This window comes from Sceloporus undulatus, chromosome 2 (assembly GCF_019175285.1).
Source record: "Sceloporus undulatus isolate JIND9_A2432 ecotype Alabama chromosome 2, SceUnd_v1.1, whole genome shotgun sequence".
Classification (NCBI taxonomy): Eukaryota; Metazoa; Chordata; class Lepidosauria; order Squamata; family Phrynosomatidae; genus Sceloporus; species Sceloporus undulatus.
This window is the reverse complement of record NC_056523.1, coordinates 91,439,945-91,465,547: the sequence shown is the minus strand read 5'-3', so window position 1 is coordinate 91,465,547 and position 25,603 is coordinate 91,439,945. Positions and strand designations below refer to the sequence as shown.

The 25,603-nt window shown below is 41.3% G+C and overlaps 1 protein-coding gene across 4 annotated transcripts in view; it reads right to left on the bottom strand.

Annotated features, from left to right (window-relative positions):
• Positions 1-8,233, bottom strand: part of CAMK2A (calcium/calmodulin dependent protein kinase II alpha) — a 176,239-nt gene extending 168,006 nt beyond the window's left edge. The window contains exon 1 of one of the 4 annotated variants that reach the window (XM_042449335.1): positions 7,871-8,233. In XM_042449335.1, the coding sequence (XP_042305269.1) occupies positions 7,871-7,932 (62 nt within the window). In that variant the 5' untranslated portion in view covers positions 7,933-8,233. The remainder of the gene's footprint in view (positions 1-7,870) is intronic. The other 3 variants (XM_042449337.1, XM_042449338.1, XM_042449336.1) reach the window with 3 other exon arrangements.
• Between the last annotated feature and the right edge of the window lie 17,370 nt (positions 8,234-25,603).

Sequence of the window (25,603 nt, the reverse complement as noted above, 5' to 3'; positions counted from 1 at the left end):
CCAGCCTCTGTTTAAAGACCTCCAAGGAGGGAAACTCCACCACTCCCTGAGGGAGTGTGTTCCACTGTCAAACAGCCCTTACTGTCAGGAAGTTCCTCCTAATGTTGAGATGAAATCTCTTTTTGTGCAGCTTGCATCTATTACTCCGGGTCCTAGTCTCTGGAGTAGCAGAAAACAAGCTTGCTCCCTCCTCAATATGACATCCCTTCAAGTATTTAAACACATCTTAACCTTCTCTTATCCATACTAAATATCCCCAGTTCCCTTAGGCGTTCCTCATAGGACATGGTTTCCAGACCATTCACCATTTTAGTCACCCTCCTTTGGACACATTCCAATTTCTCAATGCCTTTTTTGAATTGTGGTGCTCAGACCTGGACACAATATTCCAAGTGGGGCCTGACCAAAGCAGAATACAGTGGCACTATTACTTCCCTTGATCTAGACACTATACTTCTATTGATGCCTTTTTAGCTGCCGCATCACACTGTTGACTCATGTTCAACTTGTAGTCTACTTGGACTTCCAGATCCCTTTCACATGTAGTTTCCTCCAGCCACGTGTCTCCCATCCTATATCTATGCATTTTCTTTTTTCACCCTAAGTGCAGTATCTTACATTTCTCCATATTGAATTTCATTTTGTTAGCTTTAGCCCAGCTTTCTAGTCTATGCAGGTCATTTTGAATTTTGATCCTGTCCTTTGGGGCATTAGCTACTCCTCCTAATTTGGTGTCATTTGCAAGTTTGATAATTATGCCTCCAATTCTGTCATCCAAGTCATTGATAAAGATGTTGAATAGCAGGACAGAGCCCTGTGGGACCCCACTGGTCACTTCTGTCCAGGATGAAAAGGAGCCATTGTTGAGCACCCTTTGGGTTCGGCCAGTCAACCAATTACAAATTCATGTAACAGTTGCCTTGTCTAGCTCACATTTTACAAGCTTGTTTGCAAGAATGTCATGGGGAACCTTGTCAAAGGCCAAGGCATTCAGCAGAGGAAGGTAGGTGCGTGATGAAGGTCTCACAAAGTCTGATAGTGGTGGGATAGGTGAATAGTTTTAAGCCCCCTAAGGAGATCAAAGTGGGAACTCTGCATATCTGCTCTGCCTGCCAAGTCCTGCACCCTTGCCAAACTGGTTGATGAAGCAAACCAGCTAAAAGCCAGAAGGGGCAGAGATTCTGGAACTGTTTTTAAGGTGTGAAGGGCTGGAAATTGGCAGGCAGACAGCCATTCATTTTGATAAAATTGCAAATGCTTGTGGGGAGGGGGCTCAAATTACTTTCCCCATCCGTCATCACTGAAACATTCTTAAATACAAAGACTCTTGCAAGCACAATGTGTACTTTGAAGTGCCCTCCAGATGTTCAGTGGAGTTTATTCCCAAGAGTGTGAGCATAGATAGTAAGCAGCCTGTGTTATTCCTGGGGGAGAGATGATCAATAGCAATACTTTTCTTGATATTTCTTAATGATTTATTATTTAGTTCACTTTTGATTGATAATACCTGAACATGGAACTACATGGAAGTCCAAGTGGTTTAATGTTGCCAGGTTATTTCCTGGTGGGGGTGTTTCAATTCCTCTCTCTTTGTCTTAGGACTCCCCAGTTCCATGAGCATTAGAAAGTCATGCTCTGGCACCAAGAGCAGAGAGAACTCATCCCATTTAACTCCTCCATCATTCTGTAGGCACACAAATGGGGCAACCAGGTGCACCAGGACTCCTCCCCACCCCATGTAATGAAAAATTGTCTTGCTTAATAACACTACTGATGGTTTTATTATGCAAAAAAGGCCACAGACAATACTACATCTTTTAACAGTTTTAACTCAGATAGTATAAGTTAACTGCAGTCTTCCAGAAGTTACTCCACTTGTTGGTGTTGTGTGTCCTCAAGTTGACTTTGACTTATGACAACCATACCTGAGGTTTTTTTGGCAAGGAAGTTTGTCATTTTCTTCTCTGAAGCTGAGAGAATACAATTTGCCAAAGTCTGCCCAGTGGGTTTTCACAACTGAGCAGGTTGAACCCTGGTATACCAGAGTCCTGGTCCAACACTCAGGCCATTACACCACACTAAAACCTACTTGAGATAGTAATAATTTCATACTAATTATTTGAGATAGTATTAGATATTGCTGTTTTCCCTCTGTTCTTCTGTGATTTGATGAATGCACCTTCAAATAAGGAATCCTTCAACAGCTTTTCTCCATTGACTCCCTGGTTCTTTACTCCAAGACACTTGGACTGGACCCAGTATTTTATTTTATTCCAGACTGGATATGGTGCTTTATTGTTGTTCATTAATATTTTAGAAATAGGAATGGGCAGTGAGGTGGCCATGTTTGTGGATTACACTGATTACTGTGAGATTACAGTGCCTCTGAAATAATCAAAAAGATGTCACCAGAATGAACAAAGGGGCAATAAAATGACAAATGTGGATCAAGTAAATAGGCATGAAGTGATACAAATTGAGATAAAATGTATGTGTAGTCCACATATACACTGATGGCATCTGAAGTTGCAGTGATTGACTAGGAATGGCTCTTGGAGTCATAAAAAAGGCAGATCCCATTATAGAAATCATTAGGTCAGAGATCAAAACTAAAACTGCCCAGTATTATGATGTCTTTATTACATAAATCCATGGTGCAACAATACTAAGAATATTGTGTACAATTTTGATTGTCACACTTCAAAAAATAATAAAAATGTAGAGTGGAAAAGTAGCAAGAAATCCAACTGAAATGAACAGGGGAAATGGAACATCTCACCTACAAAGAAATATTACTACTTTAGAAAGTATCGTTACTTTAGTGAATAAGGAAAGGCATGATAGAAATTGATAAAATATACATAGTCTGGAAAATGAGGGAAAGGGGAGGAAAAAACTATTTCTCCCCTCCATTTCTTATAATACTAAAACCTGAATCACCCAAGGAAATCAAATGGTTGGAGATTCAGAATAGATAAAAGGAAATACTTTGCATGGCACATGGTGGAATTCTCTTCTGCAAGAGATAGCGATGGCCACCCAATGGCTTTAAAAGAGTGTAAGACAGATTTGTGAAGTATTGAGATGCTACTCAAAGTGGTAGTTCCTGAATCATTGGGCGGCAGTCCCCAGTGAATTTCTAGGGGGGGAGTAATAACAGATGGGCAAAAATATGGCACCAGTCCCTGTCACAATGGGGGGGAAATGCTGTTCCCCACATCAGCCGGCTTGAGAAGCCTTGGAATATAGAACCATCTATGGCTACTAGTCATAATGGCTATATAATACCCCCATGGTGCCTCTGAATACCAGCTGCTGGAGAACAATACTAGGTGCAGATTATTGTCCTGCTTTTGATCCCAGGAGTATCTAGTTGACCACTGTGTTTACAAAATGCTTGGCAAGATATTACTTTGGTCTATCTTCAGCCATAGCTATTCTTATATGTTTATGATAAATTAATTGCAGTATGGAAGGACTACTGTCTGGTACATTACATAGGCAAGGTGTGAATCACTGCCACTGGCAACAGCTGGGAACTAATGACAAGGAATTCGCTGGTGCTTTTGCACACTGTACCTGCAGCTGGTCCTTATATAAGTCTAGACATGACGTTGATGTTAATCATATATCAATATGATTATAAAATAAAGGGTTCTAATGCTTTATCCAGTCTAGGTCCCTTGACCCTAAGGACATCTTTGTTGGTAATACTGAAGAGACAGTAGGTGGAAATGGAAATAAACCATATAATTTTTTAGTTTAAGTGAGAAATTGATGAACTTTAATGTAGCGGTTGGTACAGAACTTAACTGTGCTGGTTAGAGGATTCTGGGGCTGCAGTCCAAAAAAGTAATTTTTCAAAGCTCAAGTTTATCATAACAATGGATATATGTGTTACCAGTGCCCGACTTTCTAGTCTGTTTGGACTGGCAAAGACCATCAGGATGAATGGCATGGTCCCTTTGTGAGCTAAAGATCCAGATTCACTTGCAGAATGCTTCTGGCTTCTAAGATGGAACAATCTATACCTGAAGCATCCCTCAAACTCCCTCATTTTTCCTTGAAAAACTTCTAAATGTCCCCGTTCTTGTTCCCTTAGACATGTTACTCCACTGTGGTACTGAACATGTTGATCTTCTTAATTGTTAATTTAAAATGGCTTTCCAGCCATTTAGCACAGCCATGTAAACATTCCAGCATGTCCCCTCCCCCAGCTCTTATATAGGGCACCGAGTTTAGAATTTGATGCAGAATGACGTTCTGTATCATGAACATACTAGATAGAACCTCTCCAGTTATTAAGGCTGCAGCTCAGGAAATTCAACATTGGCTATTTAACTACCTGTTCTTAAGGGTGGTTCCATCCCAACCATAGCTATATGACAGGGCCATGAGGGTAATCATTTGGGGTTAAAACGCCTTCTGACTAATAAAGGAGTTAAGTAAAAACCTGAGGTAGAGGGTAAAATAGGTAGGTCAAAAATTGAATTTTTTCATTTTGTCTTGATTTTTGGGGTCAATCCAAAGCACTTCCTTCAACTTAAAATGTTTGGAATTGGATTTTTCTGTCTAATTTGAAACAGAAACATTGAACAACAGTATTTTCGTATGACAAATATATTGGATGCCTCTCAGATCATCACAGAATCTGGGAAGATGTGGTTCCAAGGTATTTCATCCTATCTCCTTTAGGGGGAGCATGATTTCTTTTCATTCCCCCTCAAAATATAGTCGGAGCATTACTTTCCTTCCCAACCTCAAGCATTTTTGTCTTATATAACACAAACAGCAGAGCTCCCAACTTGATTCATCACTCTCCACATGCAATGTTTTCCAGCCAGCATCCCACTCTTATAGCCAGTGATATTTGGGATCTTTCAACTGGAGCAAGAGTGCTATGGAGGGAATGGCAAGAGTCAAGCAATTTGTTCCACTGAATAAGGAGAGTGTGCTCCCACCTCCATCCTAGTGGGATTTGTGAGCCTAATACCACATTACTGACTGAAATTAAAGCATATGCTGCCCTGCATCTCACAAAGACTCTCTATTATATTTTATACACTAAATAAGAGGCTGCGATGTTAGGCATTTCCACAAAACTATTATACAGGGGAATAAAACTGAGGATGACCTATCCAAAAGTATACTGGCAGTGGACCTGTCCTCAAAACAATCTCTTGGTTCAAATGGGTCCTATGCCAGCATATTACTTTGAAGGCTAGGATACAAGTTACTATCAAGTAAGCTTATTTTATACCACAGACATATCATTCTTTGGCTTTTCTTTGAATTTGAAAGAAGAAGAACAGTCCCTGAGAGTGTCCTACATATGAGCATGTCCTAAAATATCATGATTGCGATATGCATAACTCCACAACTCTTTGCACAAGCTTGCCTCAAGTTAATTAAAGCTCCTCCAACAAATTCCGTTTCTTTTCTCCTTTTACCTGAGGAAGAAGCCATTTTGCAAGCGTGTTGAATAACATAATGAAGCACTATCAGGGTGACATCATAAAGGTATACCTCACAGCCCAAAATACTAGGGAGAAGCCAGGTCAGTAGGTAACATGCTATTGCTGTGGGGAGCGGGTCGGAACTTTCAAGACAGAGCCATCTACCATGCAACCTTTATCCATTTATCTTTCCTGCATCACAGCTGATAACATCTTACAGCCATAAGCATATGCAGCCAGACATGGGATCCTGTATGACAACTATCTCCTGATCTCACTCCCATTGCCTCACTCTGAGCTAGAAGAGAGGGAAGAAATGGAGGCTTCTCCACACCCTTCTCTCCACAAGAATTCTTGAGTGAAGTGCAGAGTGAAGCAACAGTAAATGAACCAGGACCCAAGAGTGGAAGGGTAGGATGGCGGTCGTAAATGTTGCTGGCCATACTGTGGGACCACCAACAAAATCCTTTTAGTTGGAACAGTATAGCTCTTTCTAACCATCTTTCTGAGCCACATGCCACATATAAACACTACTCTTATCATCTCTTCATCTAAGTGAAGAGGCATTTCCACCACAAACTTAAACACCTGTGAAAAGGTGTCTGTGTGAAAACAGGGAGTGGGGGGTGTTGGCAATCTCCTACAATATGGGCTTCATTCTTTCTAAGGCACCTATCAAGGAAGAGTAGCACTCACTTCATAAACAGAAATATAGCTTTGTTTCCATTTACTGCAGAGAACTGACCACTGAATCATAATTGCCGCATCTGTGCATGATTCAGTTATCCAATTGTTTGTGATAACAAATAAAATGTCTGGTTAACCACATACAAATATGTTCTGTAAGAACATATGTGAATACACTTCAGATGGATAGATGAACTCTGCTAGTATAAACCAATTCTGCTCTACTGACTTCTGTTGAGTTGAGTCTTACTGAATTTAACCCACTTTGTCCTATGTTCTTCAAATTGCACATGCTAGCTATTGTAAATAAAAGAATCAGGCCCCCCTCCCCTTCTTGATTCATCTTTGCCCTAGATATTTTCTCTGGTTCAAAATGCCTGCACAACTATATGTATCCAGAACATCAGCCACTCGCACGCAAATACATATATGCATGCAAAAGTATTAGTTATGCTTGGGGAAACACTAATGCCAACAAACAGACACACCTGCACATTCAATTCAGATGTATGTATCCATAATATGTTACAAACACAGAAAAATTCAAATATCCACTAAAGGACTCAAACAAATGTGCAGACATCTGATAAGGACAACAAATTCTAATAGAGAAATCATCCATGATCCCCCAAAGTATGCAAACACACACAAAATATATGGACGCACATTCACAATAGTTTACAAAAGATATCCTGCCACCCTTGAATAAACAATATAAATATGTTTGGATGAATTATGTATGTACACAGAGAGAATAACTGCTATCACTCTTTAACACACATGTCTTGATATGCATCTAAAAGATTTGATAAAGTAACGTGGATTTTCACACTCTTCAATGAGATTAAGTGCATATACAAACTCACACGTATACACACACACACACACACATATACTTGGGCAAATAGTTATGCACACTGACAGTAAAAGAAAAAAGCAAACCAAGTTGTGCTTGCAAAGCTAAGCAAAGTCAGATCACTTTTTTGAAGCTCACATAACCCAACAAACATTCTCTCCCACACTGTCTCCATCACTTTCCTCTGGGATCTTTTACACCAGTTCCCACGAGTCCTGGTTTGGGCAAAATAAGCCATGGGGTGGTTGTTCACCAGGACACTTCTAGGAAAAAAAACAATCATCTGTGCCTTGGGGAGACTGGGTCTTCCCTAGAGAGTTATTCTGAGCTAGACAAATCAGGCACATAAACTTCACCAGAATGCATTGACAGCGGGTCATCTTTAAAAAAGATCAGAGTGCCCTTACCCATTTTATTTTGGTCATCAGAGAAATATCGACAGTAACACACACATGCACAGACATAAACACATGCACAACACACATGCACAGACATAAACACATGCACAAACAAAAGTTAACAATGCCAGCAAGTGATTTCCCATGCTGATCTCTGTTGCCTTTTGAAAGTGGGAAAAATAGAAAAACTAATTTTTGCAATAGCCTAATAACATTTGTCTGCTCCCAGAGCCACTTCTTCTTTCCTAGCATCCCTCTCCTGCACTCTTTGGAGCCTGCATTTATTGCCCAGCTCTCTTGTGAGTTTCTCTGATCGCTCACTCCATTGCCTTTTCTTTCCTTGGGGATTCCAGATGTTCCCACTCTGGTTGAGCTTTCCTTCCTGGCCAACCTCTTCTTCTCAGACCAAATTCCCTTAGGTTCCGAAGCCATTGCTCCCTCTTCCCCCTCTTCAAAATCTGTCTCAAACTTACTTCCCCAGCTCTTCAAAAAGCTGATATTCTTCTGTGAAGCGGTTGCAGGTGATGGTTGCCATCCTGGATGCTGACTGCCTCCCCTGGCGTGAAGTTTTGCAAAGAACACCCTTTGCCTCTTCTGGAGCAGCTTGGGTCACTGCTTTCCACCCCTCTCCTTTGCTCCTAGTGCTCACTCCCTCTCAGAGGTAAATAAGTGAATATGGATGATTGACAAGCCTGGAGATAATGATGAGGGCAATTTGTCTTCCCAGCCTCACAAGCCTTCGTCAGCATCCCGTTGTCCATAGCAACCACCTCTGGAACGCCCTGGTCCTGTTGCCTGGGCAACTGCTTTCCAAACACCTGCCTTGGCCTGCCACTTCCACAGCTCTCTCACGCCCTGAGTCTGTGGCGGTGAAAACTGCACCCTGAGAAAACAAGAAAACACAAAAAAGGACTCAAAGGAAGCCCCCCCTTTTTCCCCACCACCCCAGGGGGGGAAAATCAAAATATAAATATTAAAGCAAATATCAAGCCATGCCAGTGAGAATTATCTGGGCCAAAAAAGAGAGAGGTTACTATGGAAACGGCCATTGCCACATTTACAGGAGGGTCTCTGGAAAGACAGGATGCTGTTTCCTGGGTAACGGCATCTGATTCTCCAGAAAGACAGGTATTGCTGGGTTGCCCAGGCAACCACAAGGGTACCAGGGTTTAAAGAAACATGATGCTTTTTTCAGCCAGAGCTACTCAGGATGGGGGAGAGAGGGATAGACTTGGGGTGGAGGGGAGCTCTATTGCCAAGCTCTGGAGAGCCTTACTCAAAATCCCTTTAGAGCTGAATACTTTTAAAGGGCTTCTAATACAGCCAACTTACCAAGCAGAGTATAAAGTGGACAGAATTTCTCTAATACCTGTAGGGGGAGCAGCTAAAACTCATGCAGAATCTGAAAAACCTTCTGGAAAGCCTTATTCCCAGTGGGGTGTCTGGCCCAGATTTCATGCACTTTCTGTTTTTGCTAGTGGAGCTTTAAAAAAAAAAATCAGAGAATATGGCGGCAGGGAGGAGGCTGCATAATGCATTTGTTTTAAGCAGCTGCTGTTGAGGAAAAGGATCCAGATGGAAGAACATGTTGCCTATCTGACCTCATGCCTTGTGTAGGAGTGGTTCGGGAGTGTGGGCTGAGTTAAGGATACCTAAAAGCACGCAATATATGGAGTCTTCTGTCAGGAATCCTGAAATCCTGCCTCTCAGGCAGTTGGGAATGAGACAGATTTTGCACGGATTAAAGGTCGCCCACATAGGAACAAATATATTAAACTTGCTTAGGCTTTCCCTCGTCTTTGTGAGGTTTAAAAGAATTATCTTATTAACTCTTTTAAACTAGATGTCAAATGCATATATATTTCTACTCTGTTTTTCAGTAGCTCATAGGAGGAAGGAACATAAATAGTCTAAGATATGTGAATGACACCATACTACTAGAAAAAAACATCAAAGGCTTGGAACAATTGCTAAGGATGGTGAAAGAAAAAAGTGCAAAGGCAGGATTACTGCTGAACGTAAAGAAAACAAAAATAATGACCAGAGAGGATCTACATAAATTCAACCCAGATAATGAGGAAATTGAAATAGTTAAAGATTTCCTGTACCTTGGATAAAAAAATTGATCAAAACTGAGACTACAGCCAAGAAATCAGAAGAAGCATTTGGCCTGTTACAGACAGGCCAAAATAAAGCTGCTTCGAGTCACTTTGGAGGTATGGTATTTCAATGATGCATGTGTCCTAAGAGTCCAAAAGCCGCACCAAAGCCATGCTCCAGTCCTAAGGACTGGAGTGCAGCTTTGGTGCAGCTTTTGGACTCTTAGGACTCATGCATCATTAAAATACCATACCTCCAAAGTGACTCGAAGCAGCTTTATTTTGGCCTGTCTGTAACAGGCCTAAGAATGGGAAGAGCAGCCATAAAAGAACTAAACATGATCCTAAAGTGTAAAGATATACAAATGTGAACCAAAGATAGAATCACCCAAGCCATTATATTAGCCATCACCACATACAGATGCAAGAGCTGGACAGTGGAGAAAGCAGATAGAAAGAAAATCAACACGTTTGAGATGTGGTGCTGGAGAAAAGTGCTGGGGAGACCATGGCCAGCCAAAAAGACAAGCAAATTGATCCTTGAACAGACTGAGCCTGAACTCTCCCTGGAAGCCAAGATTGAGGCTGTTGTATTTTGACCACATCATGAGAAGGCACAACTCCTCCAATGAGTCCAAAGACAATAATACTAGGGAAGGTAGATAGTAGTAGAAAAGGGGGAAGACCACACACCAGATAGCTAGACTCAATTGGGGGGTCACCGGCCTGAATTTGGCCTGAAGACCTAAGCAGATTGGTGAAGGATTGGGAGATTGGAGACGTCTCATCAACAGGGTTGCCATGAGTCAGGGTCGACTCATGGGAAGTTAACAACAACAACAGCCATGTGTGGGAAATGCAGCCCTTTATTATCTTTTAATTGAATTGATTTGTACCCTGCTTCTCTCCCAATATGGAACTCAAAACATTTCCATATATTTAAAAAGTAATTGATATGAAGCCAGCATTGTGAAGGGACTAGTGTGATTCAACTGGCACTTGAAAGATCTCGGTTCAAGTCCCCACCGATTTATAAAGATCACTGGGTGACCTTCCACTAGTTACTTTTTCTCAGCCTGACCTACCACACAGAGTTGTTGTGAGGAAGAGGGAGGGAGAAGAGAGCTATGTACATGAGCCCATTTGAGAAAAGGTGGGATATAAATGTAATTTACAAATGCAAAACTAGTATAACACTTTTACTCTATAGATAAGCATCTATATATGGGAACAGTATCTGGTGAAATCTCTGAAACCGGGGTCTAAAACACACTGCAGAAATAATTCCCTTTCAAATGGCTTTAACTGCCCTGGCTCAGTGCTAGGGAATCCTGGGAATTGTAGTTTATTGTGGCACCACAGCTCTCTGACAGAGAAGGCGAAATGTCTCAGAAAATTACAGTTTCCAGGATTCTCTAGCATTCAGCCAGGGCAGTTAAAGCAGTCTCAGACTAGATTATTTCTACTGTGTGTTTTGTACTACCAAGATATACAACTTTCTCTGTACATCTTTCCCTTCCAATAGTGCAATCAGATCTTTGTAAAGTTACTTTTTTGGATTACAGCTTCCTGAATCCCACAGCCAGCATAGCTACTGGCCAAGTTGGATGGAGGATTCTAACAACACCCCTCACAAGACCGTGTCCCTTAGTGTATACCAGAGGGCTAAATGATCCCTTAAGAGACAACGCAGAGACAGATTGCTCCAATATTTATTAGAAGAGGAGCAAACACACAGCAGAGGACACACGTATATACACACACAATTCTCAGTAAAAATAAAGGAGAGAAATTCGGGAGAGAGTTGAGAGAAGCAAAACTATGGAAAATACTTTCGAAGGCTTCTCCAGGAATCCGATGTAGATGATGGAAAGACACAGCCACCAGAACATGGGGGGAAATGGCCAAGGGAGCTAAAACCAGAGTCCGGTCTGACATGAAGCCAGGCTGTATTCTGACTATAGCACACCTGGGTGAACAAATCTAAGGGTTTTATAGGTGAATTCTAGCCTCTAGCAATGAGCTTAATGGTTTGGCTGAAGCCAAGACAAAAGATGTAAAGACTTGGGCTTTGTTAAGCCAAGGTGAAGAATAGCCTAGCCAATGCACTTGGGTCTTGACATAATCGGGGAAGGCAAACAGATGAATGGGTGGGTCATTGATTTGATCACTGACCCACCAAGTGTGAGGCTTAGAACAAACAGTCAGCATTGTGTTGATTTTTGGAGGTAATGGCTTTCCTATTTAGCAAATCCCAAACTTCCTGTGGGGAATTTCTAGTTTATTATCTCTAGGGCTTCTGCCCCCTCCTTTGCAAGCTACCTACCTGACCTCCTTGCTTTGGAAAAATGGCAGTGCCCCTAGGTGGTCAGCTTGGGGTCAAAGTGAATTCCACACACACATAAAAATTTAATAAATCTATATGCCATAACACTCCTCAAAAGGAAAGTCCATCACCGTTTCCACAGTTATAAGAACTCTTTCCCACTGTTAAACAGCTCTTACAGTCAAGAAGTTCTTCTTAATGAATTTCGTTTCTTATAATTTTGTTCATTTTTTTGGTTTCTGGAGCAGAAGAAGACAAACTCACCCCATCTTCTCAATGACAGCCTTTCAAATATTTAAAGATACTTATCATGTCACTTCTCTACCTTGTTTTTTCTAACCTAAAAATACCCAGCATTTAGCAACTCCCAAACTTCCTGTGGGGAATTTCTAGTTTATTTTCTTCAGGGCTTCTGCCCCCTCCTTTGCAAGTTGACAGAGGTCTGGAAACCAAATCCTCACAGGGTTTGGTTTCCAGACCTTTAATTGTCTTGGTTGATCTCCTCTGGACATATCCTCCATCTCTATCCTGCTGTTCCTTTCCAGCAACTGAAGACAATGCACAGCTGCCCAAAGTTTTATTCTCAACTTTCATAGAATCATAGAATCATAGAATTGGAAGAGTCCACAAGGGCCATCCAGTCCAACCCCCTGCCATGCAGGAAATCCAAATCAAAGCATCCCTGACAGATGGCCATCCAGCCTCTGTTTAAAGACCTCCAAGGAAGGAGACTCTATCACCCTCTGAGGGAGTGCATTCCACTGTCGAACAGCCCTTACTGTCAGGAAGTTCCTCCTAATGTTCAGGTGGAATCTCTTTTCCTGTAACTTGCATCCATTGTTCCGGGTCCTGTTCTCTGGAGCAGCAGAAAACAAGCTTGTTCCCTCTTCAATATGAGATCCTTTCAAATATTTAAACAGGGATATCATATCACCTCTTAACCTTCTTTTCTCCAGGCTAAACATCCCCAGCTCCCTAAGTCGTTCCTCATAGGGCATGGTTTCCAGACCCTTCACCATTTTGATCGCCCTCCTTTGGACACGCTCCAGTTTCTCAATGTCCTTTCTGAATTGTGGCGCCCAGAACTGGACACAATATTCTAGGTGGGGCCTGACCAAAGCAGAATACAGTGGCACTATTACTTCCCTTCATCTAGACACTATACTTCTATTGATGCAGCCTAAAATAGCATTGGCCTTTTTAGCTGCCACATCACACTGTTCACTCATGTTCAACTTGTGGTCTACTTGGACTCCTAGATCCCTTTCACACGTAGTTTCATTCAGCCAGGTGTCACCCATCCTATATCTGTGCATTTTATTTTTCCGCCCTAAGTGCAATACCTTACATTTCTCCGTGTTGAATTTCATTTTGTTAGCTTTGGCCCAGCTTTCTAGTCTATTCAGGTCATTTTGAATCTTGATCCTGTCCTCTGGGGTATTAGCTATTCCCCCTAATTTGGTGTCATCTGCAAATTTGATAAGTATGCTCCCAATTCTGTCATCCAGGTCATTGATAAAGATGTTGAATAGCACTGGGCCCAGGACAGAGCCCTGTGGGACCCCACTGGTCACTTCTCTCCAGGATGAAAAGGAGCCATTGTTGAGCACCCTTTGGGTTCGGCCGGTCAACCAATTACAGATCCATTTAACAGTTCCTTTGTCTAGCCCACATTTTGCAAGCTTGATTGCAAGAATGTCAAGGGAAACCTTGTCAAAGGCCTTACTGAAATCAAGATATACTATATCCACAGCATTCCCTTCATCTACCAAGCTGGTAATTTTATCAAAGAAAGAGATTAGGTTTGTCTGGCATGACTTGTTTCTCTGAAACCCATGTTGACTTTTTGTGATTATGGCATTGCCTTCTAGATGTTCACAGACTCTCTGTTTAATGATCTGCTCCAGAATCTTTCCTAGTACTGATGTCAGACTAACTGGACGATAATTGTTGGGATCCTCTTTTTCCCCCTTTTTGAAGATGGGGACAACGTTTGCCCTCCTCCAGTCTGCTGGGATCTCTCCTGTTTTCCAGGAGTTTTCAAATATTATTGCCAATGGCTCCGATATTACATTTGCCAGTTCTTTTAATACCCTTGGATGGAGTTCATCTGGTCCCGGAGACTTAAATTCATTTAGATTAATAAGGTGTTCCTCTACTATCTTTTTACTTATTCTGTGCTGAAATTCCCCTATTCTGTCCTCTGCTCCATTATCCTCAGGTTGAGCACCCTTTTCCTTTTCTGAGAAGACTGAGGCAAAGAAGGTGTTGAGTAATTCTGCCTTTTCTCTGTCTTCTGTTAGCATTTTGCCATCTTCTCCACGCAGTGGCCCTACTGTTTCCTTCTTCTTCCTTTTGCTGCGGACATATCCAAAAAAGCCCTTTTTATTGTTCTTAACCTCTCTAGCAAGCCTGAGTTCATTCTGCACTTTAGCTTTTCTGACTTTACCCCTACACATGCCTGCTATTTCTTTGAATTCCTTTTTTGTGATTTCTCCCTTTTTCCATTTCTTATACATGTTCCGTTTCAAACTTAGCTCAGTTGAAAGTTCCTTAGTCATCCATCCTGGTTTCTTGAGACACCTCCCGTTTTTCTTTCTCACTGGAACTGTTTGAAATTGTGCCTTCAGTATCTCTCTTTTGAGAAACTCCCATCCGTCCTGAACTCCTTTATCTTTTAGTATTTCTGACCATGGAATCGCTCTCAATACTTCTCTAAGTTTACTGAAATCCGCTCTCCTAAAGTCTAGGATGCGTGTCTGACTATGCCTGGCTTCTCCTTTCCACTGTATTACAAACTCCAGGAGAACATGGTCACTTCCACCTAATGATCCCACCACTTACACCCCATTAACCAAGTCATCCTTGTTGGTTAGGATCAGATCTAAAATAGCTGACCCCCTTGTTGCCTCTTCCACCTTTTGGACCATGAAATTGTCTTCCAGGCAAGTGAGGAATTTGCTAGGCCTTGAGGATTTTGCTGAGTTTGACTTCCAACAAATATCAGGATAGTTGAAGTCGCCCATAACTACTACATCTCTCTTTTCTGATTGTGTGGTCATCTGTTCTAGAAAGATATCATCCAATTCCTCAGTCTGACTTGGGGGTCTGTAGTAGACTCCCAACGTAACATCCTTGTTGTTTCCCTCCCCTTTAATTTTTACCCAGATGCTCTCCACCTGGCTTCCATGATTGATGTCCTGGATCTCTTCACTGGTGTAAATATCTCTGACATATAGTGCTATTCCTCCTCCTTTCTTGTTTGGCCTATTTCTCTTAAAAAGGTTATACCCCTCTATTTCCACATTCCAATCATGAGACTCATCCCACCAGGTTTCAGTGATGCCTATTATATCATATTTGCTTTGTTGTACTAGGAGTTCGAGTTCATCTTGCTTATTTCCCATGCTCTGTGCATTAGTGTAGAGACATCGCAGACCATGGTTCCCTTTTACTTGCTGCCTGTGCAAGATTTTTTGCCTCCCACTGTTGGGTCCTTGCACTTTTTTTTCTTGTTTCCTCTATGTCAGTTTGACTATTTTTGCCATCCCTTTCGCCTTCCTTAATATTGCCTCCCTTCCCCTCGGAACTCAGTTTAAAGCCCTCCTGATCAAGTTCTTGAGACTGTTGGCAAAAACATTTCTTCCAACTGGCGTGAGATGCAACCCGTCTGTTGCAAGAAGTCCCTCCTCATGGAACCGCAGCCCATGATCGAAGAATCCAAATCCTTCTCGGCGGCACCATCTGCGAAGCCAGTTGTTCACATCCGCGATTTTCCTCTCCCTTCCTGGACCATGCCCTTCAACTTGCAGAAGAGACGAGATGACAACCTGTACATCCATTCCTTTCAGCTTCCTACCAAGCGCCTCGTAATCCCTTTTGATGTTCTGAAGGCTGTGTCTTGCAGTATCATTAGTTTGAAGCCACCTAATAGCAACCAGCACCTCTTATAATAGGAAACAGATTTCTGTAGTTTAACTATGATCTGGGTGGAGAAATATTTCCTTTTTCTGACCTGCATTACTTACCAACCAGTTTCACTGGATGTCCTCCATCCATTTGTCCACATTTTCAACACTATATGTAAGTTTATAGAATTCTAGTACTGTCCTTCCCATTGCCTTTTATCCAAGGACTGTACCACACTAGGCTTATAAGGCATCACAGCTATGTTAGTCTAGGAAACACAAACATGCTGGGTTGAGGACAATCATTACTGTGCAACTCTTCCAAATAGCCATGGTGCTGCTTCTGTCTCAGCCTCTGACACTGGGCTCCACAGCACCACCTCCCTGCCCTATCCCATTCCCAGCACTTGTTTATTTATTTTTCCTTTTAGCACAATTGTCCATCATGGCAATCCATTAAGTTTTAAAAAGAAAGAAAAGAAATTGAAAGAAAGAACCAGCTTGGGGATAGTGAGGGGGCAAAAGAGAGGTGTATAACTGCCCACTTGCACCACATGACTACCTGCCCATCAGAACTGTTTCAGAGGACCTTATCACATGCACATCGACAGTGCAAAAAGAGTACAACTGTGGAGTATTGAAGTTTGCACTCCAGCAACGGATGGACTATGGACCAACTACTGGACAGACACAGTGTCGTGTGATGAGGTATGGCCACAGATGCTACTATCATGCTCTAATTCCACTTTTCAAGCCTTATGTGATAAAATCTAAATTGAGTGGGCAATATTCAAGGGCATAATTATGGGTAGGGCAAATGATTTTTTTTCCTTTATTCCCCAGATTTCTAGCAGAGTATGACCTTGCAAATTATTCTTTACTGGAACGCTAATATTTGCAGTGTTCACATTCCCTTGGTAACATTGTTTCCCCACACTCCTTTTTTAACATTCAGACTGTATTTCTAAACGCTTGGCTGAATTTTCAGTGAGTATGTAGAGAGATCTTGTAGCTAGCATCTTGGAGACTGACTGAAAGAAAAAAGTTGGCAACTTTCAGTTAGTCTCTAGGGTGTAACAAGATCTCTCTACATACTGATTCTACAGACTAACACGGCTATATCTTTGAACTGAATTTTGAAGTTACTGCAAAATTAGAAAATTGAGGACTAAAGGAAAATTTCATGGGCAGGTAAAATTTTTATAGGAAGCAGTGCACTCACGCACACACACATGCACCATGACTCCCTGGCAACATGTGGTCTTCCTACTCATTTCTTAAAACCCCCCCCCAGAAGCATGGTTCACCTTTAAACAAGGTGTTTGAAAGCACATCTTTTTATAATAATAATAATAATAATAATCCACCCACACTTTTTAAAAATGTGCATCAGCACCACACTATCAAATATTAACTGTGCAGTCTCATCAGATTTCAGCAGGGTGAAACTGGCCTCCACAGTTACTAGACAACTAAGACAACAGTCAGATAACTGATAACACTCGATCTAAACCCAAAGCTTCACAATCTTAGATGATTATCACATTTACAAATAATGTGACTGCTCCTCAACAGGATACAGTCAGGTTACTGGTTGCTACTGGGAATTATTTCACTGAATTTGTAGCTGATTCTGCTGGGCAATTGCAGCCCAGCTGCATCCCGGGTCCCAGGCGCATTTCAGAGGCTATTTTTGCATGACGGCAAGCTCCGGTTTTGGGAAAGTGGTGGGTTAAGACTGGCTAGGACCCGGAATGCAGTCACCCAGTGGCAGCAGTGGCAATTTTGAATGCAATAATTCCCGATTGCAACCTGTAATGCGACTGTATCCCTGCATGGGTAAGTCACTTTATTTTGAATGTGATAATCTCCTTAGCCTTTCCTCATAAGGAAGGTGCTCCAACTCCCCAATCAGTTTGAATAAATTGGATAAATAAATAAATACCATGCACATTTGTTAAAAAGGCATGATTCCTATAATTCACAAACTCAGCTTTGCTTGTAAAGTCGAAGCCTCTCTGAAGATGCTGGCGAAACATCAGGAAGAAACTCTGCTAGAACATGGCCACATAGCCCGAAAAACCCACAAAGAACCATCAGCTTTGCTTGGTGAAGAATGTTGGTTTAGTTTTCAAAGTAGAAAATACAGACAGCTGAAACCAGCATAGAAGAGAATTTCCTGGCTGGACGTCCCAGCTGTAGACAGACTTGTAATGTTTTGACCAACAAGCCAGCCTGGCCCTTGTATTTCCTCCTTAAAAATTAGCAGTGTGTCAATGTTTTGGATGCTGTGTAACAGCCAGCATCTTATTCTTATTAATGCCAAGAAAGAAGCAAACCCATTGCTACGTGGGTTTGTTCTAGAATTCACCAACCCACCCTCAGCTTTGGAAGTTTCTGCTGATACAAAAAAGAGGAGGGGGGGAGAAGAAATGTGGCAGCACGTTTAAGACTGTTTTTAATGGTCATATACTTGTTGTTTTATAAGGCTTTGCATGTATGTTAATGTATTTATTGTCAATGACTGTTGTATATAATAAAAATATTTTTAAAAGACTTTAAAAAAATAGCATGAGATTTCCTGGATATAAACCCAGTTCTTCAGATGCAGTACAAAGGCTTTGGGTATAAAGCATACAGTTGTGGAGTGGGACAGAATGTACTGTATTTTCTGGCATATAAGACTACTTTTTAACTCAGGAAAATCTTCTCAAAAGTCGGGGGTCGTCTTATATGCCGGGGGTCGTCTTATAGGATGGGTGCTGAAACTTCCGAGCTGGACTGGAGATTCTGTGGTTGCCGCATATGGTGAGGGGAACTCAAAACGGCCACGGCCGCATCCTCTCTGTATGTGGCGACCATATGAAAGCAGGAAGGGAGGCGCTGTACAAGTACTGTTTTGTCCCAAGAGCAATGCTATGGACTTTGGGTGTAGCAAGGTCTCTGGCTCTCGGGAACACAGCCAGAACAAAAGACTTGTCCACAAATAACATTAAACTGGTTTCTTCTTTCTCAATAGTCCTTCCTAAATACCTTGCTCTCTTCTTGGTGGATTCTATCTTTCTTCTTTTGAGGACTATCTTTTTTCTTTTGTGGACTTATCTCTTTTCTTCTGTGGACTTATCTTTTTGTCAAAGGAAAATACTCTCTCGAGGTCTGACTTGGCTGAAATCTTACTACACACTGAAACTAACTAGAGGGAGATAGCACAAGACCCTGGGATTTCCCACAATCCTTGTCTTTCTTAAAGCTATAAATCTTTATTTCCCCTCCTAAACTAATACATAGAAAAGCTAATATAATCTCAACTAAATATATGTCTCAAGAGCATCAAAGATGCTCTGGAGGTATGACAAGTATGGTAGAATAAAATCTTGGAGACAGGGAGGGCTGGGCAGGCAGGGAGAGCTGACCAATCCAAGCAGGCTTTGTATACAACAAGTTTTCCTGCTAAGTACCTGCATATTATAAGCATTTGAATTAAAATTACCATATTGAAATCAAATCTGATGTTTTTTTAATTTTTATTTGGTGTGCGTTGGAAGAGGGGTAGTCTTATACAGTAAGTATATCCCAAACTCTATATTTTAACTGGAAAAATTGGGGGTTGTCTTACATGCCCAGTCGTCTTATACGCCAGAAAGTACAGTAATAGGAACCAGGAAGATGCCAAGCATATCCTTTGCCCTAAATTTTCAAAGGGCTGTGTGAGGTAATACAGGTCTTTCAGATCATAATAGTGTGGTGAGTTAGTGTTGTTATTTGAAAGCAATAAATCTGCTTACCAAAAATTAGTTTCCCTGGGTTCAGAACTCTCTCTGAGAATATTCTTTTTGTTATATGTGTTGCTACTCTGAAATTTCCACAAATTGGTTCTTTTCCAGACTTCTGTAGCAAGAGAGAACTACTCTTAATCATCTTCTACCTGACAACCTTCCAGATATTTGGGAACTGCTGCTATGTGTCTTTTTAATCCAAAGTCCACTGTTCCCCCATCAGATCTCTAGGGAGACAGCAAGCATTCTAAAACATTCACAAAGCACAAAATCCATCTGTCTCTCTCTCTCTTTTTCTTACACAAACCCAAATTGTAGTCTGCTCTTTGTTTCCTTCAGAGACACCTAGATTAAAATGTCCTAGCCAAGACTGGGAGAGGATGTATTCCTCCTTTGGTTATGCCCTTGCCATTCAGAAGTCCACCTATTGAGAGTAATTAGTCATCCTTCTTAACAAAGGGAACTTGGAAATTTTAAAGGACTGTTAAAGCTGTCTCCAGTAATACTCACAAAATCATTGACCTTCATCTGTCTAAAACTGTCTCATGACAATGGATCAGCAGCCAATGTGGTAGGGCTAGCCAAAGATATTTTGCCACCTGAAACAGTACCTTCTCCCAATTGATGCATATCCTCCCCCCCCCCTTCAACCAGTCAAGTTATTTTGGCACCTGAAGCAGAAAATTTCACAAGTGACTCTTTCCATTCACTAAGCAGCAAAAAATACAACCATGGCAACCTAAATTTGTTGTCTTAGATGTCTAAGAGAGTCCTATAGAGTAGGTAGGGAATTCTTTTGCCCTTTGAACTCATTCTGTAGCAAATGGTATAAGCCAAGAACAAAGGAAGAAAGTGTGACGAGAAAAGAAAAACTGGGGCATTTAAAAGCAGCTGGAAATTAATAGGAAATATCCCTGCCATATTGGGACAATTTGAGGGTATGGTGTCATTTGTCCCCTTGCTCTGTGAACCAGGTACACCAATACCTAGTCCAGAATGCTGAACTAGATGGGGCCTTTTCTGGTGTCCATGGGTTTCTGCAGCCATTGATGGAAAACTTCTCTGAATTGCTTAGGCATTTTCTATTATAACAATGCAATAATATGAACAGAGACGTATTACAATCTCTTTCTCAACTCCATCAGCAGTGCACAAACTATAAGTAAACTATACTTCAAGACCTCAGATTATGAGAGGCCTCTGGATACAAAAGAAAAACATCCAACCAAGATCAGTTGCAATAATACCATTTGCTATCATAATAGAATTTTGTAATTCTACAGGACCTCTTAAAATTACCTAGTTAGGGCCTCAGGGTATCTGTGCCCTAATCCAGTCCTGTTTATCTGTTTCAAAAATGAAAATCTATATTGTAACTCCAAAAAGACTTTTTTTCAGGCAAAGTAATACAATTCAGGTCTGGTCACACCTACCAAAGTTTGCTGGGATCTTTCGTTATCCCCTTTCACCAAATTGCAATGTAGAACTTGTAAAGAAAATCCAGCTGAGTTGATGGATAGAGATTGTGGAAGTTATTTTAATCACCTTGAGAGAGAGTTTGCCATGCTATGTACTTTTCTGTGTATGCTTTGCCAGATAATTGCAACCCCTCACAGAGACGCATTATGTCTAATGCCATCAGTGCTAACTCTGAACTAAAGAAGTATGTCATTGCCAGCAGCAAGGGACTAGTGGCTGAGTACGAATTGCTGTAGCACCATGGAAAGCTAATTGAATCCAAGAGACTGTCCTTTATAAAATTATAGACTTAGGTACACCCACATTTACACTGGTACATAAATTGTAATGCAGCAAAGAGTCACATACCAGTATGTTGATATGCAGAAGAGAACCTTATTTCCTCATGTCTTCACAGCTTAACAAATATATGCAATGTACTAATGCTTCCTTTTTGAGAACTCAAAGGGCGTATCTGCACCATACAGATAAGTCTGTATCAGAGATTGAAAACGTTGCTCTATGGGACTGCAGCTTCCAGAATTCAAGTCCAAAAAAAGTCACATTTTCAATCTCTGTTCTGTTTTATAAGTGCCACAGATAGTAATTTTGTAAGCCAGCTAAAAACTAGTGAGTGCTTAAGCTATGAAGAAAATTCTGCTCGATTTCCTAGCCTCACAGAATTACAATTCTCAAGATTTCCTGCAGAAGGAAAATTGTGATTTAATCATTTCAAGTCTGTGGGACAATTCTGCCCAAAGAGCTTGGTGCAAAACTGGTGTTGGGATACTTAGAAGCATTAGGATGGCTGTCCTCATTGTAATGCCCTTCAAATGTTTTCAACTTCAAATCCCATCAGGCTTCACCAGTATAGCTAATGGTCAGGAATTCCTGTCACTGTAGTCCCATGATGGGTACCAGTGAAATGGCCACAAATCAGTCCAACATATGATTTCTTTCATTATAGATTCCTTATTTTGAACCAGTAAAAACTAGGACATGGAGTGACCCATATTTCTGTTAGAAAACCAGGATCAACTATGATTACCTAGTAACCACCTGATTACATGGTTGTGTTTGTGCTTGTTGCTTTTATTTTATTGCAAATCAGTCCCAGAAACCTTCATGTCTTGACCCAGTTTCATGAAACATGAATGGACACATAATTAGAGGGATGATTTGAAGTTGTTGTTTTTCATTGTAAAGAGGAAGCTAAGTTATGTAAGCAGCCAATTGTTATGACAGAGGTGAGATTTTGAATTCTGCATTATTCCCTGTAAAATTGGTTATGGAAAATCAGTAAGGTGACTGAATGACAGCATGCTTGCATCTGACTGAATGAACAATGACATATGTCATGAGAATTTATGACAAGAACATTCTTCCTACTGGATTTAGTAAGAAAGTAAGAAACATTTCTTGAAACGTGGACCAAAAATTAGCAAGCTTCTTTAGTCATTGAGAAAAATGAAGCTAATGAAGAAGTAATGATGTGGAATTTGATTAATCTCACTCAGTGTCATTCTGAAATATGAGATTAGAACAAAATGGAGGTTAAGAAGAGTTAGGACAGTGCCACTTGAACCCTGTTCTCACCACAATCACAGTTGTTAAAGAAAACAGAATGATACCTGTTTGCAAGCAGCCATTATCACATACCTTGTCAATTGTGTTACTGGGGCTGCTGCTCCCATCATTCCCTCTTCCCAACTTCCCCTTAAGTATGCCTCCCTGCCCTATGCAATATCCATGGCTTTCACATTTTTAAAAAATCAATTTTTCTTTATTCTTATTTTCACTTTTTCACACAATTCCAGGACTCTGCTATTGTGATTTAATTTTTTAAAAAAGAAATAGAAAAACATGAAATCAATCAAGCTACTTGGAGGAAGGAGGGATGAGGGAGAGGAGGCAGCACTGACACCAGGTGACTGCCAATATCACAACTGCCCCTGCAGTGACATTTTGCACCTGGGAACTAACATGATTGTAAACTCAATGATGAGTTTATCCCTTCAATGAAAAGGAATGCCCTAACCACTCTTTGTGGGTACATCAGCTGTGAGTTGGAGGCAGTGTTGTGCAATGAGTATTGCCAAAACTGTTCCCCCCCCCCCCCCGGCTCTAATTGCAGTTTAAAAACCACAAGTGATAAAGTTGTTGGGGCATAGAGACTACAACCATGTGCAGAGTTGATCCACACAGGCAGGATGCCATGAGAAGGCTCTTGGAGAGACATCTGCAACGGCTTCAGCAGAGAGAGAAAAATTCCTCCCACACAGGCTCACCAGCCTTGAGCTCCTGGCTTGCAGAAATAAACACTGCTGGACAGCAAGGCTCTCACTCAAAGAAGAGGGTTTTAATTCACTTGTTCCAAGCTATTTACAGTATCGCACAGAGTACCAGATAGCAGTCTGGATACTCACAGCTCTATATACAAATAGACAAAGTTCTCCGCCAGTCACCGACCACATCACCATCTCCCTTTTATTGCTGGTCTTGTGTGAAGTCATGTGGTGTCTTGTCACCAATGAAAGCTTGCTGGTTTCATCCCCAGGGCAGGTTGCATCATACCATTTCCCATGATGCACCCCTTGACTGACTTCACCTGCTGTGCATGTTGCATCAGATGTCCCATGATACACAGCTCCCAAATGCTGACTCATGCACACCTGCCACTTGAACTGTGGCTACCTCTATTCCAGTTCCACATAGTGGCCATATCCATGTCATTTCCAGGCCAAGTGTGCCACATTGTCCTGACAAAAGTCTCTCGTCTACCCTAAAGTGTGTCCTTTTATTTTCTTCTAGGATATATAAATAGCTGCCATATATGTCAATGAGGAAAACTGAATCCCTGTAGTTAGGATAGCCAGTGGAGTTAAAGGAGTAGAAAAAGAACCAGAGGGATGTTGGTAGAATAATGAAGAAGGCAGGGAAAGAAAGTTTAAATCATGGGGCCACCAAGAGTGAACCAGCAACCAGAGTTAAACTGTAACCAGTTTCTAGTGAAATAAGGAAAAGCCCTGGGTAAAATTTCCAGGTGGAGGCATAGAAGACTTTGAGTGAAGTGGAACAGGTGGAAAGGATCGAGCTGAAATCGAGGCTGAAACTCTTCTTTCTTGGGCCATGGTCTCTATGTATCACATATGTGGGTCTGTGCTGCACTCCACACATCCTTGGTAAGGATTTAAGGGCAATAATTCTGCCCCACGTTCCTTGTGCAGAAGCCTGAGCTAATAGTTTGTCCTTATTTCTTCTCCATTTGTCAGCACCAAACAAGCAGAATGCAGCATGGAACCTGTCTTAGCCTGGGGACCTGGAAAAGATCATCCCTCCCCGATCTTTTATTCTTTCTTTTTACTCTGTCTTCTTTAGCATTTCTGTCCTTTTTCTTTGTGTTTAATTCTCTCTCTCTCTCTCTCTCTCTCTTTATTTTTTATTATTATTATTATTATTTTACAATCATGGCTGGCATCCTGTTGGGAATTTATAATGTCATAAACCAAGTTATAGTTGGACAGTTTAGAACTGCAGCATTGTGCAATGGTGGTGTTCCCAGGAGGCGAGTGTTGCTGTAGTTGCACCACCAGGACCCTTGCACAAGCAGAGTGAACATTATCACACTTTGAGGGACAAGATACCTTGCCCATGACAGTATAAGAAGGATGGTGTAACAGACCCAAAAAGAGCTATGGGACACTGCTAATCCAGAATGGAGAGCAGTGGGAAGTTATAAGTGCCCTAGGACTAGTGTGTCCCTCTTTTGTGATGTCCCATTTTGTAGCTGGAGCCCCTATTGTGAAGTATGACAACTTAGACAGCATCCCTCTGCACATCATCACAATTCTCTAACATATCATGTCAGTGGCACGGCTGGCTCATTGTAAAATTACTCATCGCAGCATCTGACACAGGTTCTCAGACCACTTTTCCTTTCTCTGGGAGAATCTAGCCTATGGCCTAATCCTTGATGTATTATTCTCTTGCACAGATTTATAAAAGTATATTTGTGAACAGACACATATCTATCAAGCTCAAACTATTTTGGAAAGCACTAATGAGGCATCAACAGGCTTCCTCTTATATTCTTATCAACATTCTAACAACAAAGGAATCTCTTTCTATTTCTGCCTTGCCACTGGGGTAGCAGCAGCATTCATAATGTGCTGCTGTATATATACCATCCTGTTATGGTAAATAGATGTTCACACTATCTAGTTCATCTCCAACCTCCACATATCAATAGAATCATCCACAGAGCGCAGAGTAAGCAACCTGATGCCCTCTTGATGTTTTAGACTTGACCTATAATCCCTGAGCACTGAACAGGTGAACTCAGGATTGTGAGAACTGGAATCCAAAGCATCTGGAAGGCATAGAAAATGGTAGTCTCCACACATAATTGTACATAAGCAGCCTTTCTTTTGACTTTTGGCATGGTCAGTATGGCAAACAGACATGATGTTTATCTCCCTTCATTCTTCCTCCGCCCCATCTCTCTTTCTCTTACCTGCATGCTACATCTACATCTAATTGTGACTAATCTCTCTCTCATGTCTCATAATCCTTCTAGATTTGAAGGAATTATTGCTGAGAAAAACTCATAATGGATTTTGTGTTTGCTGACAAGATTCTC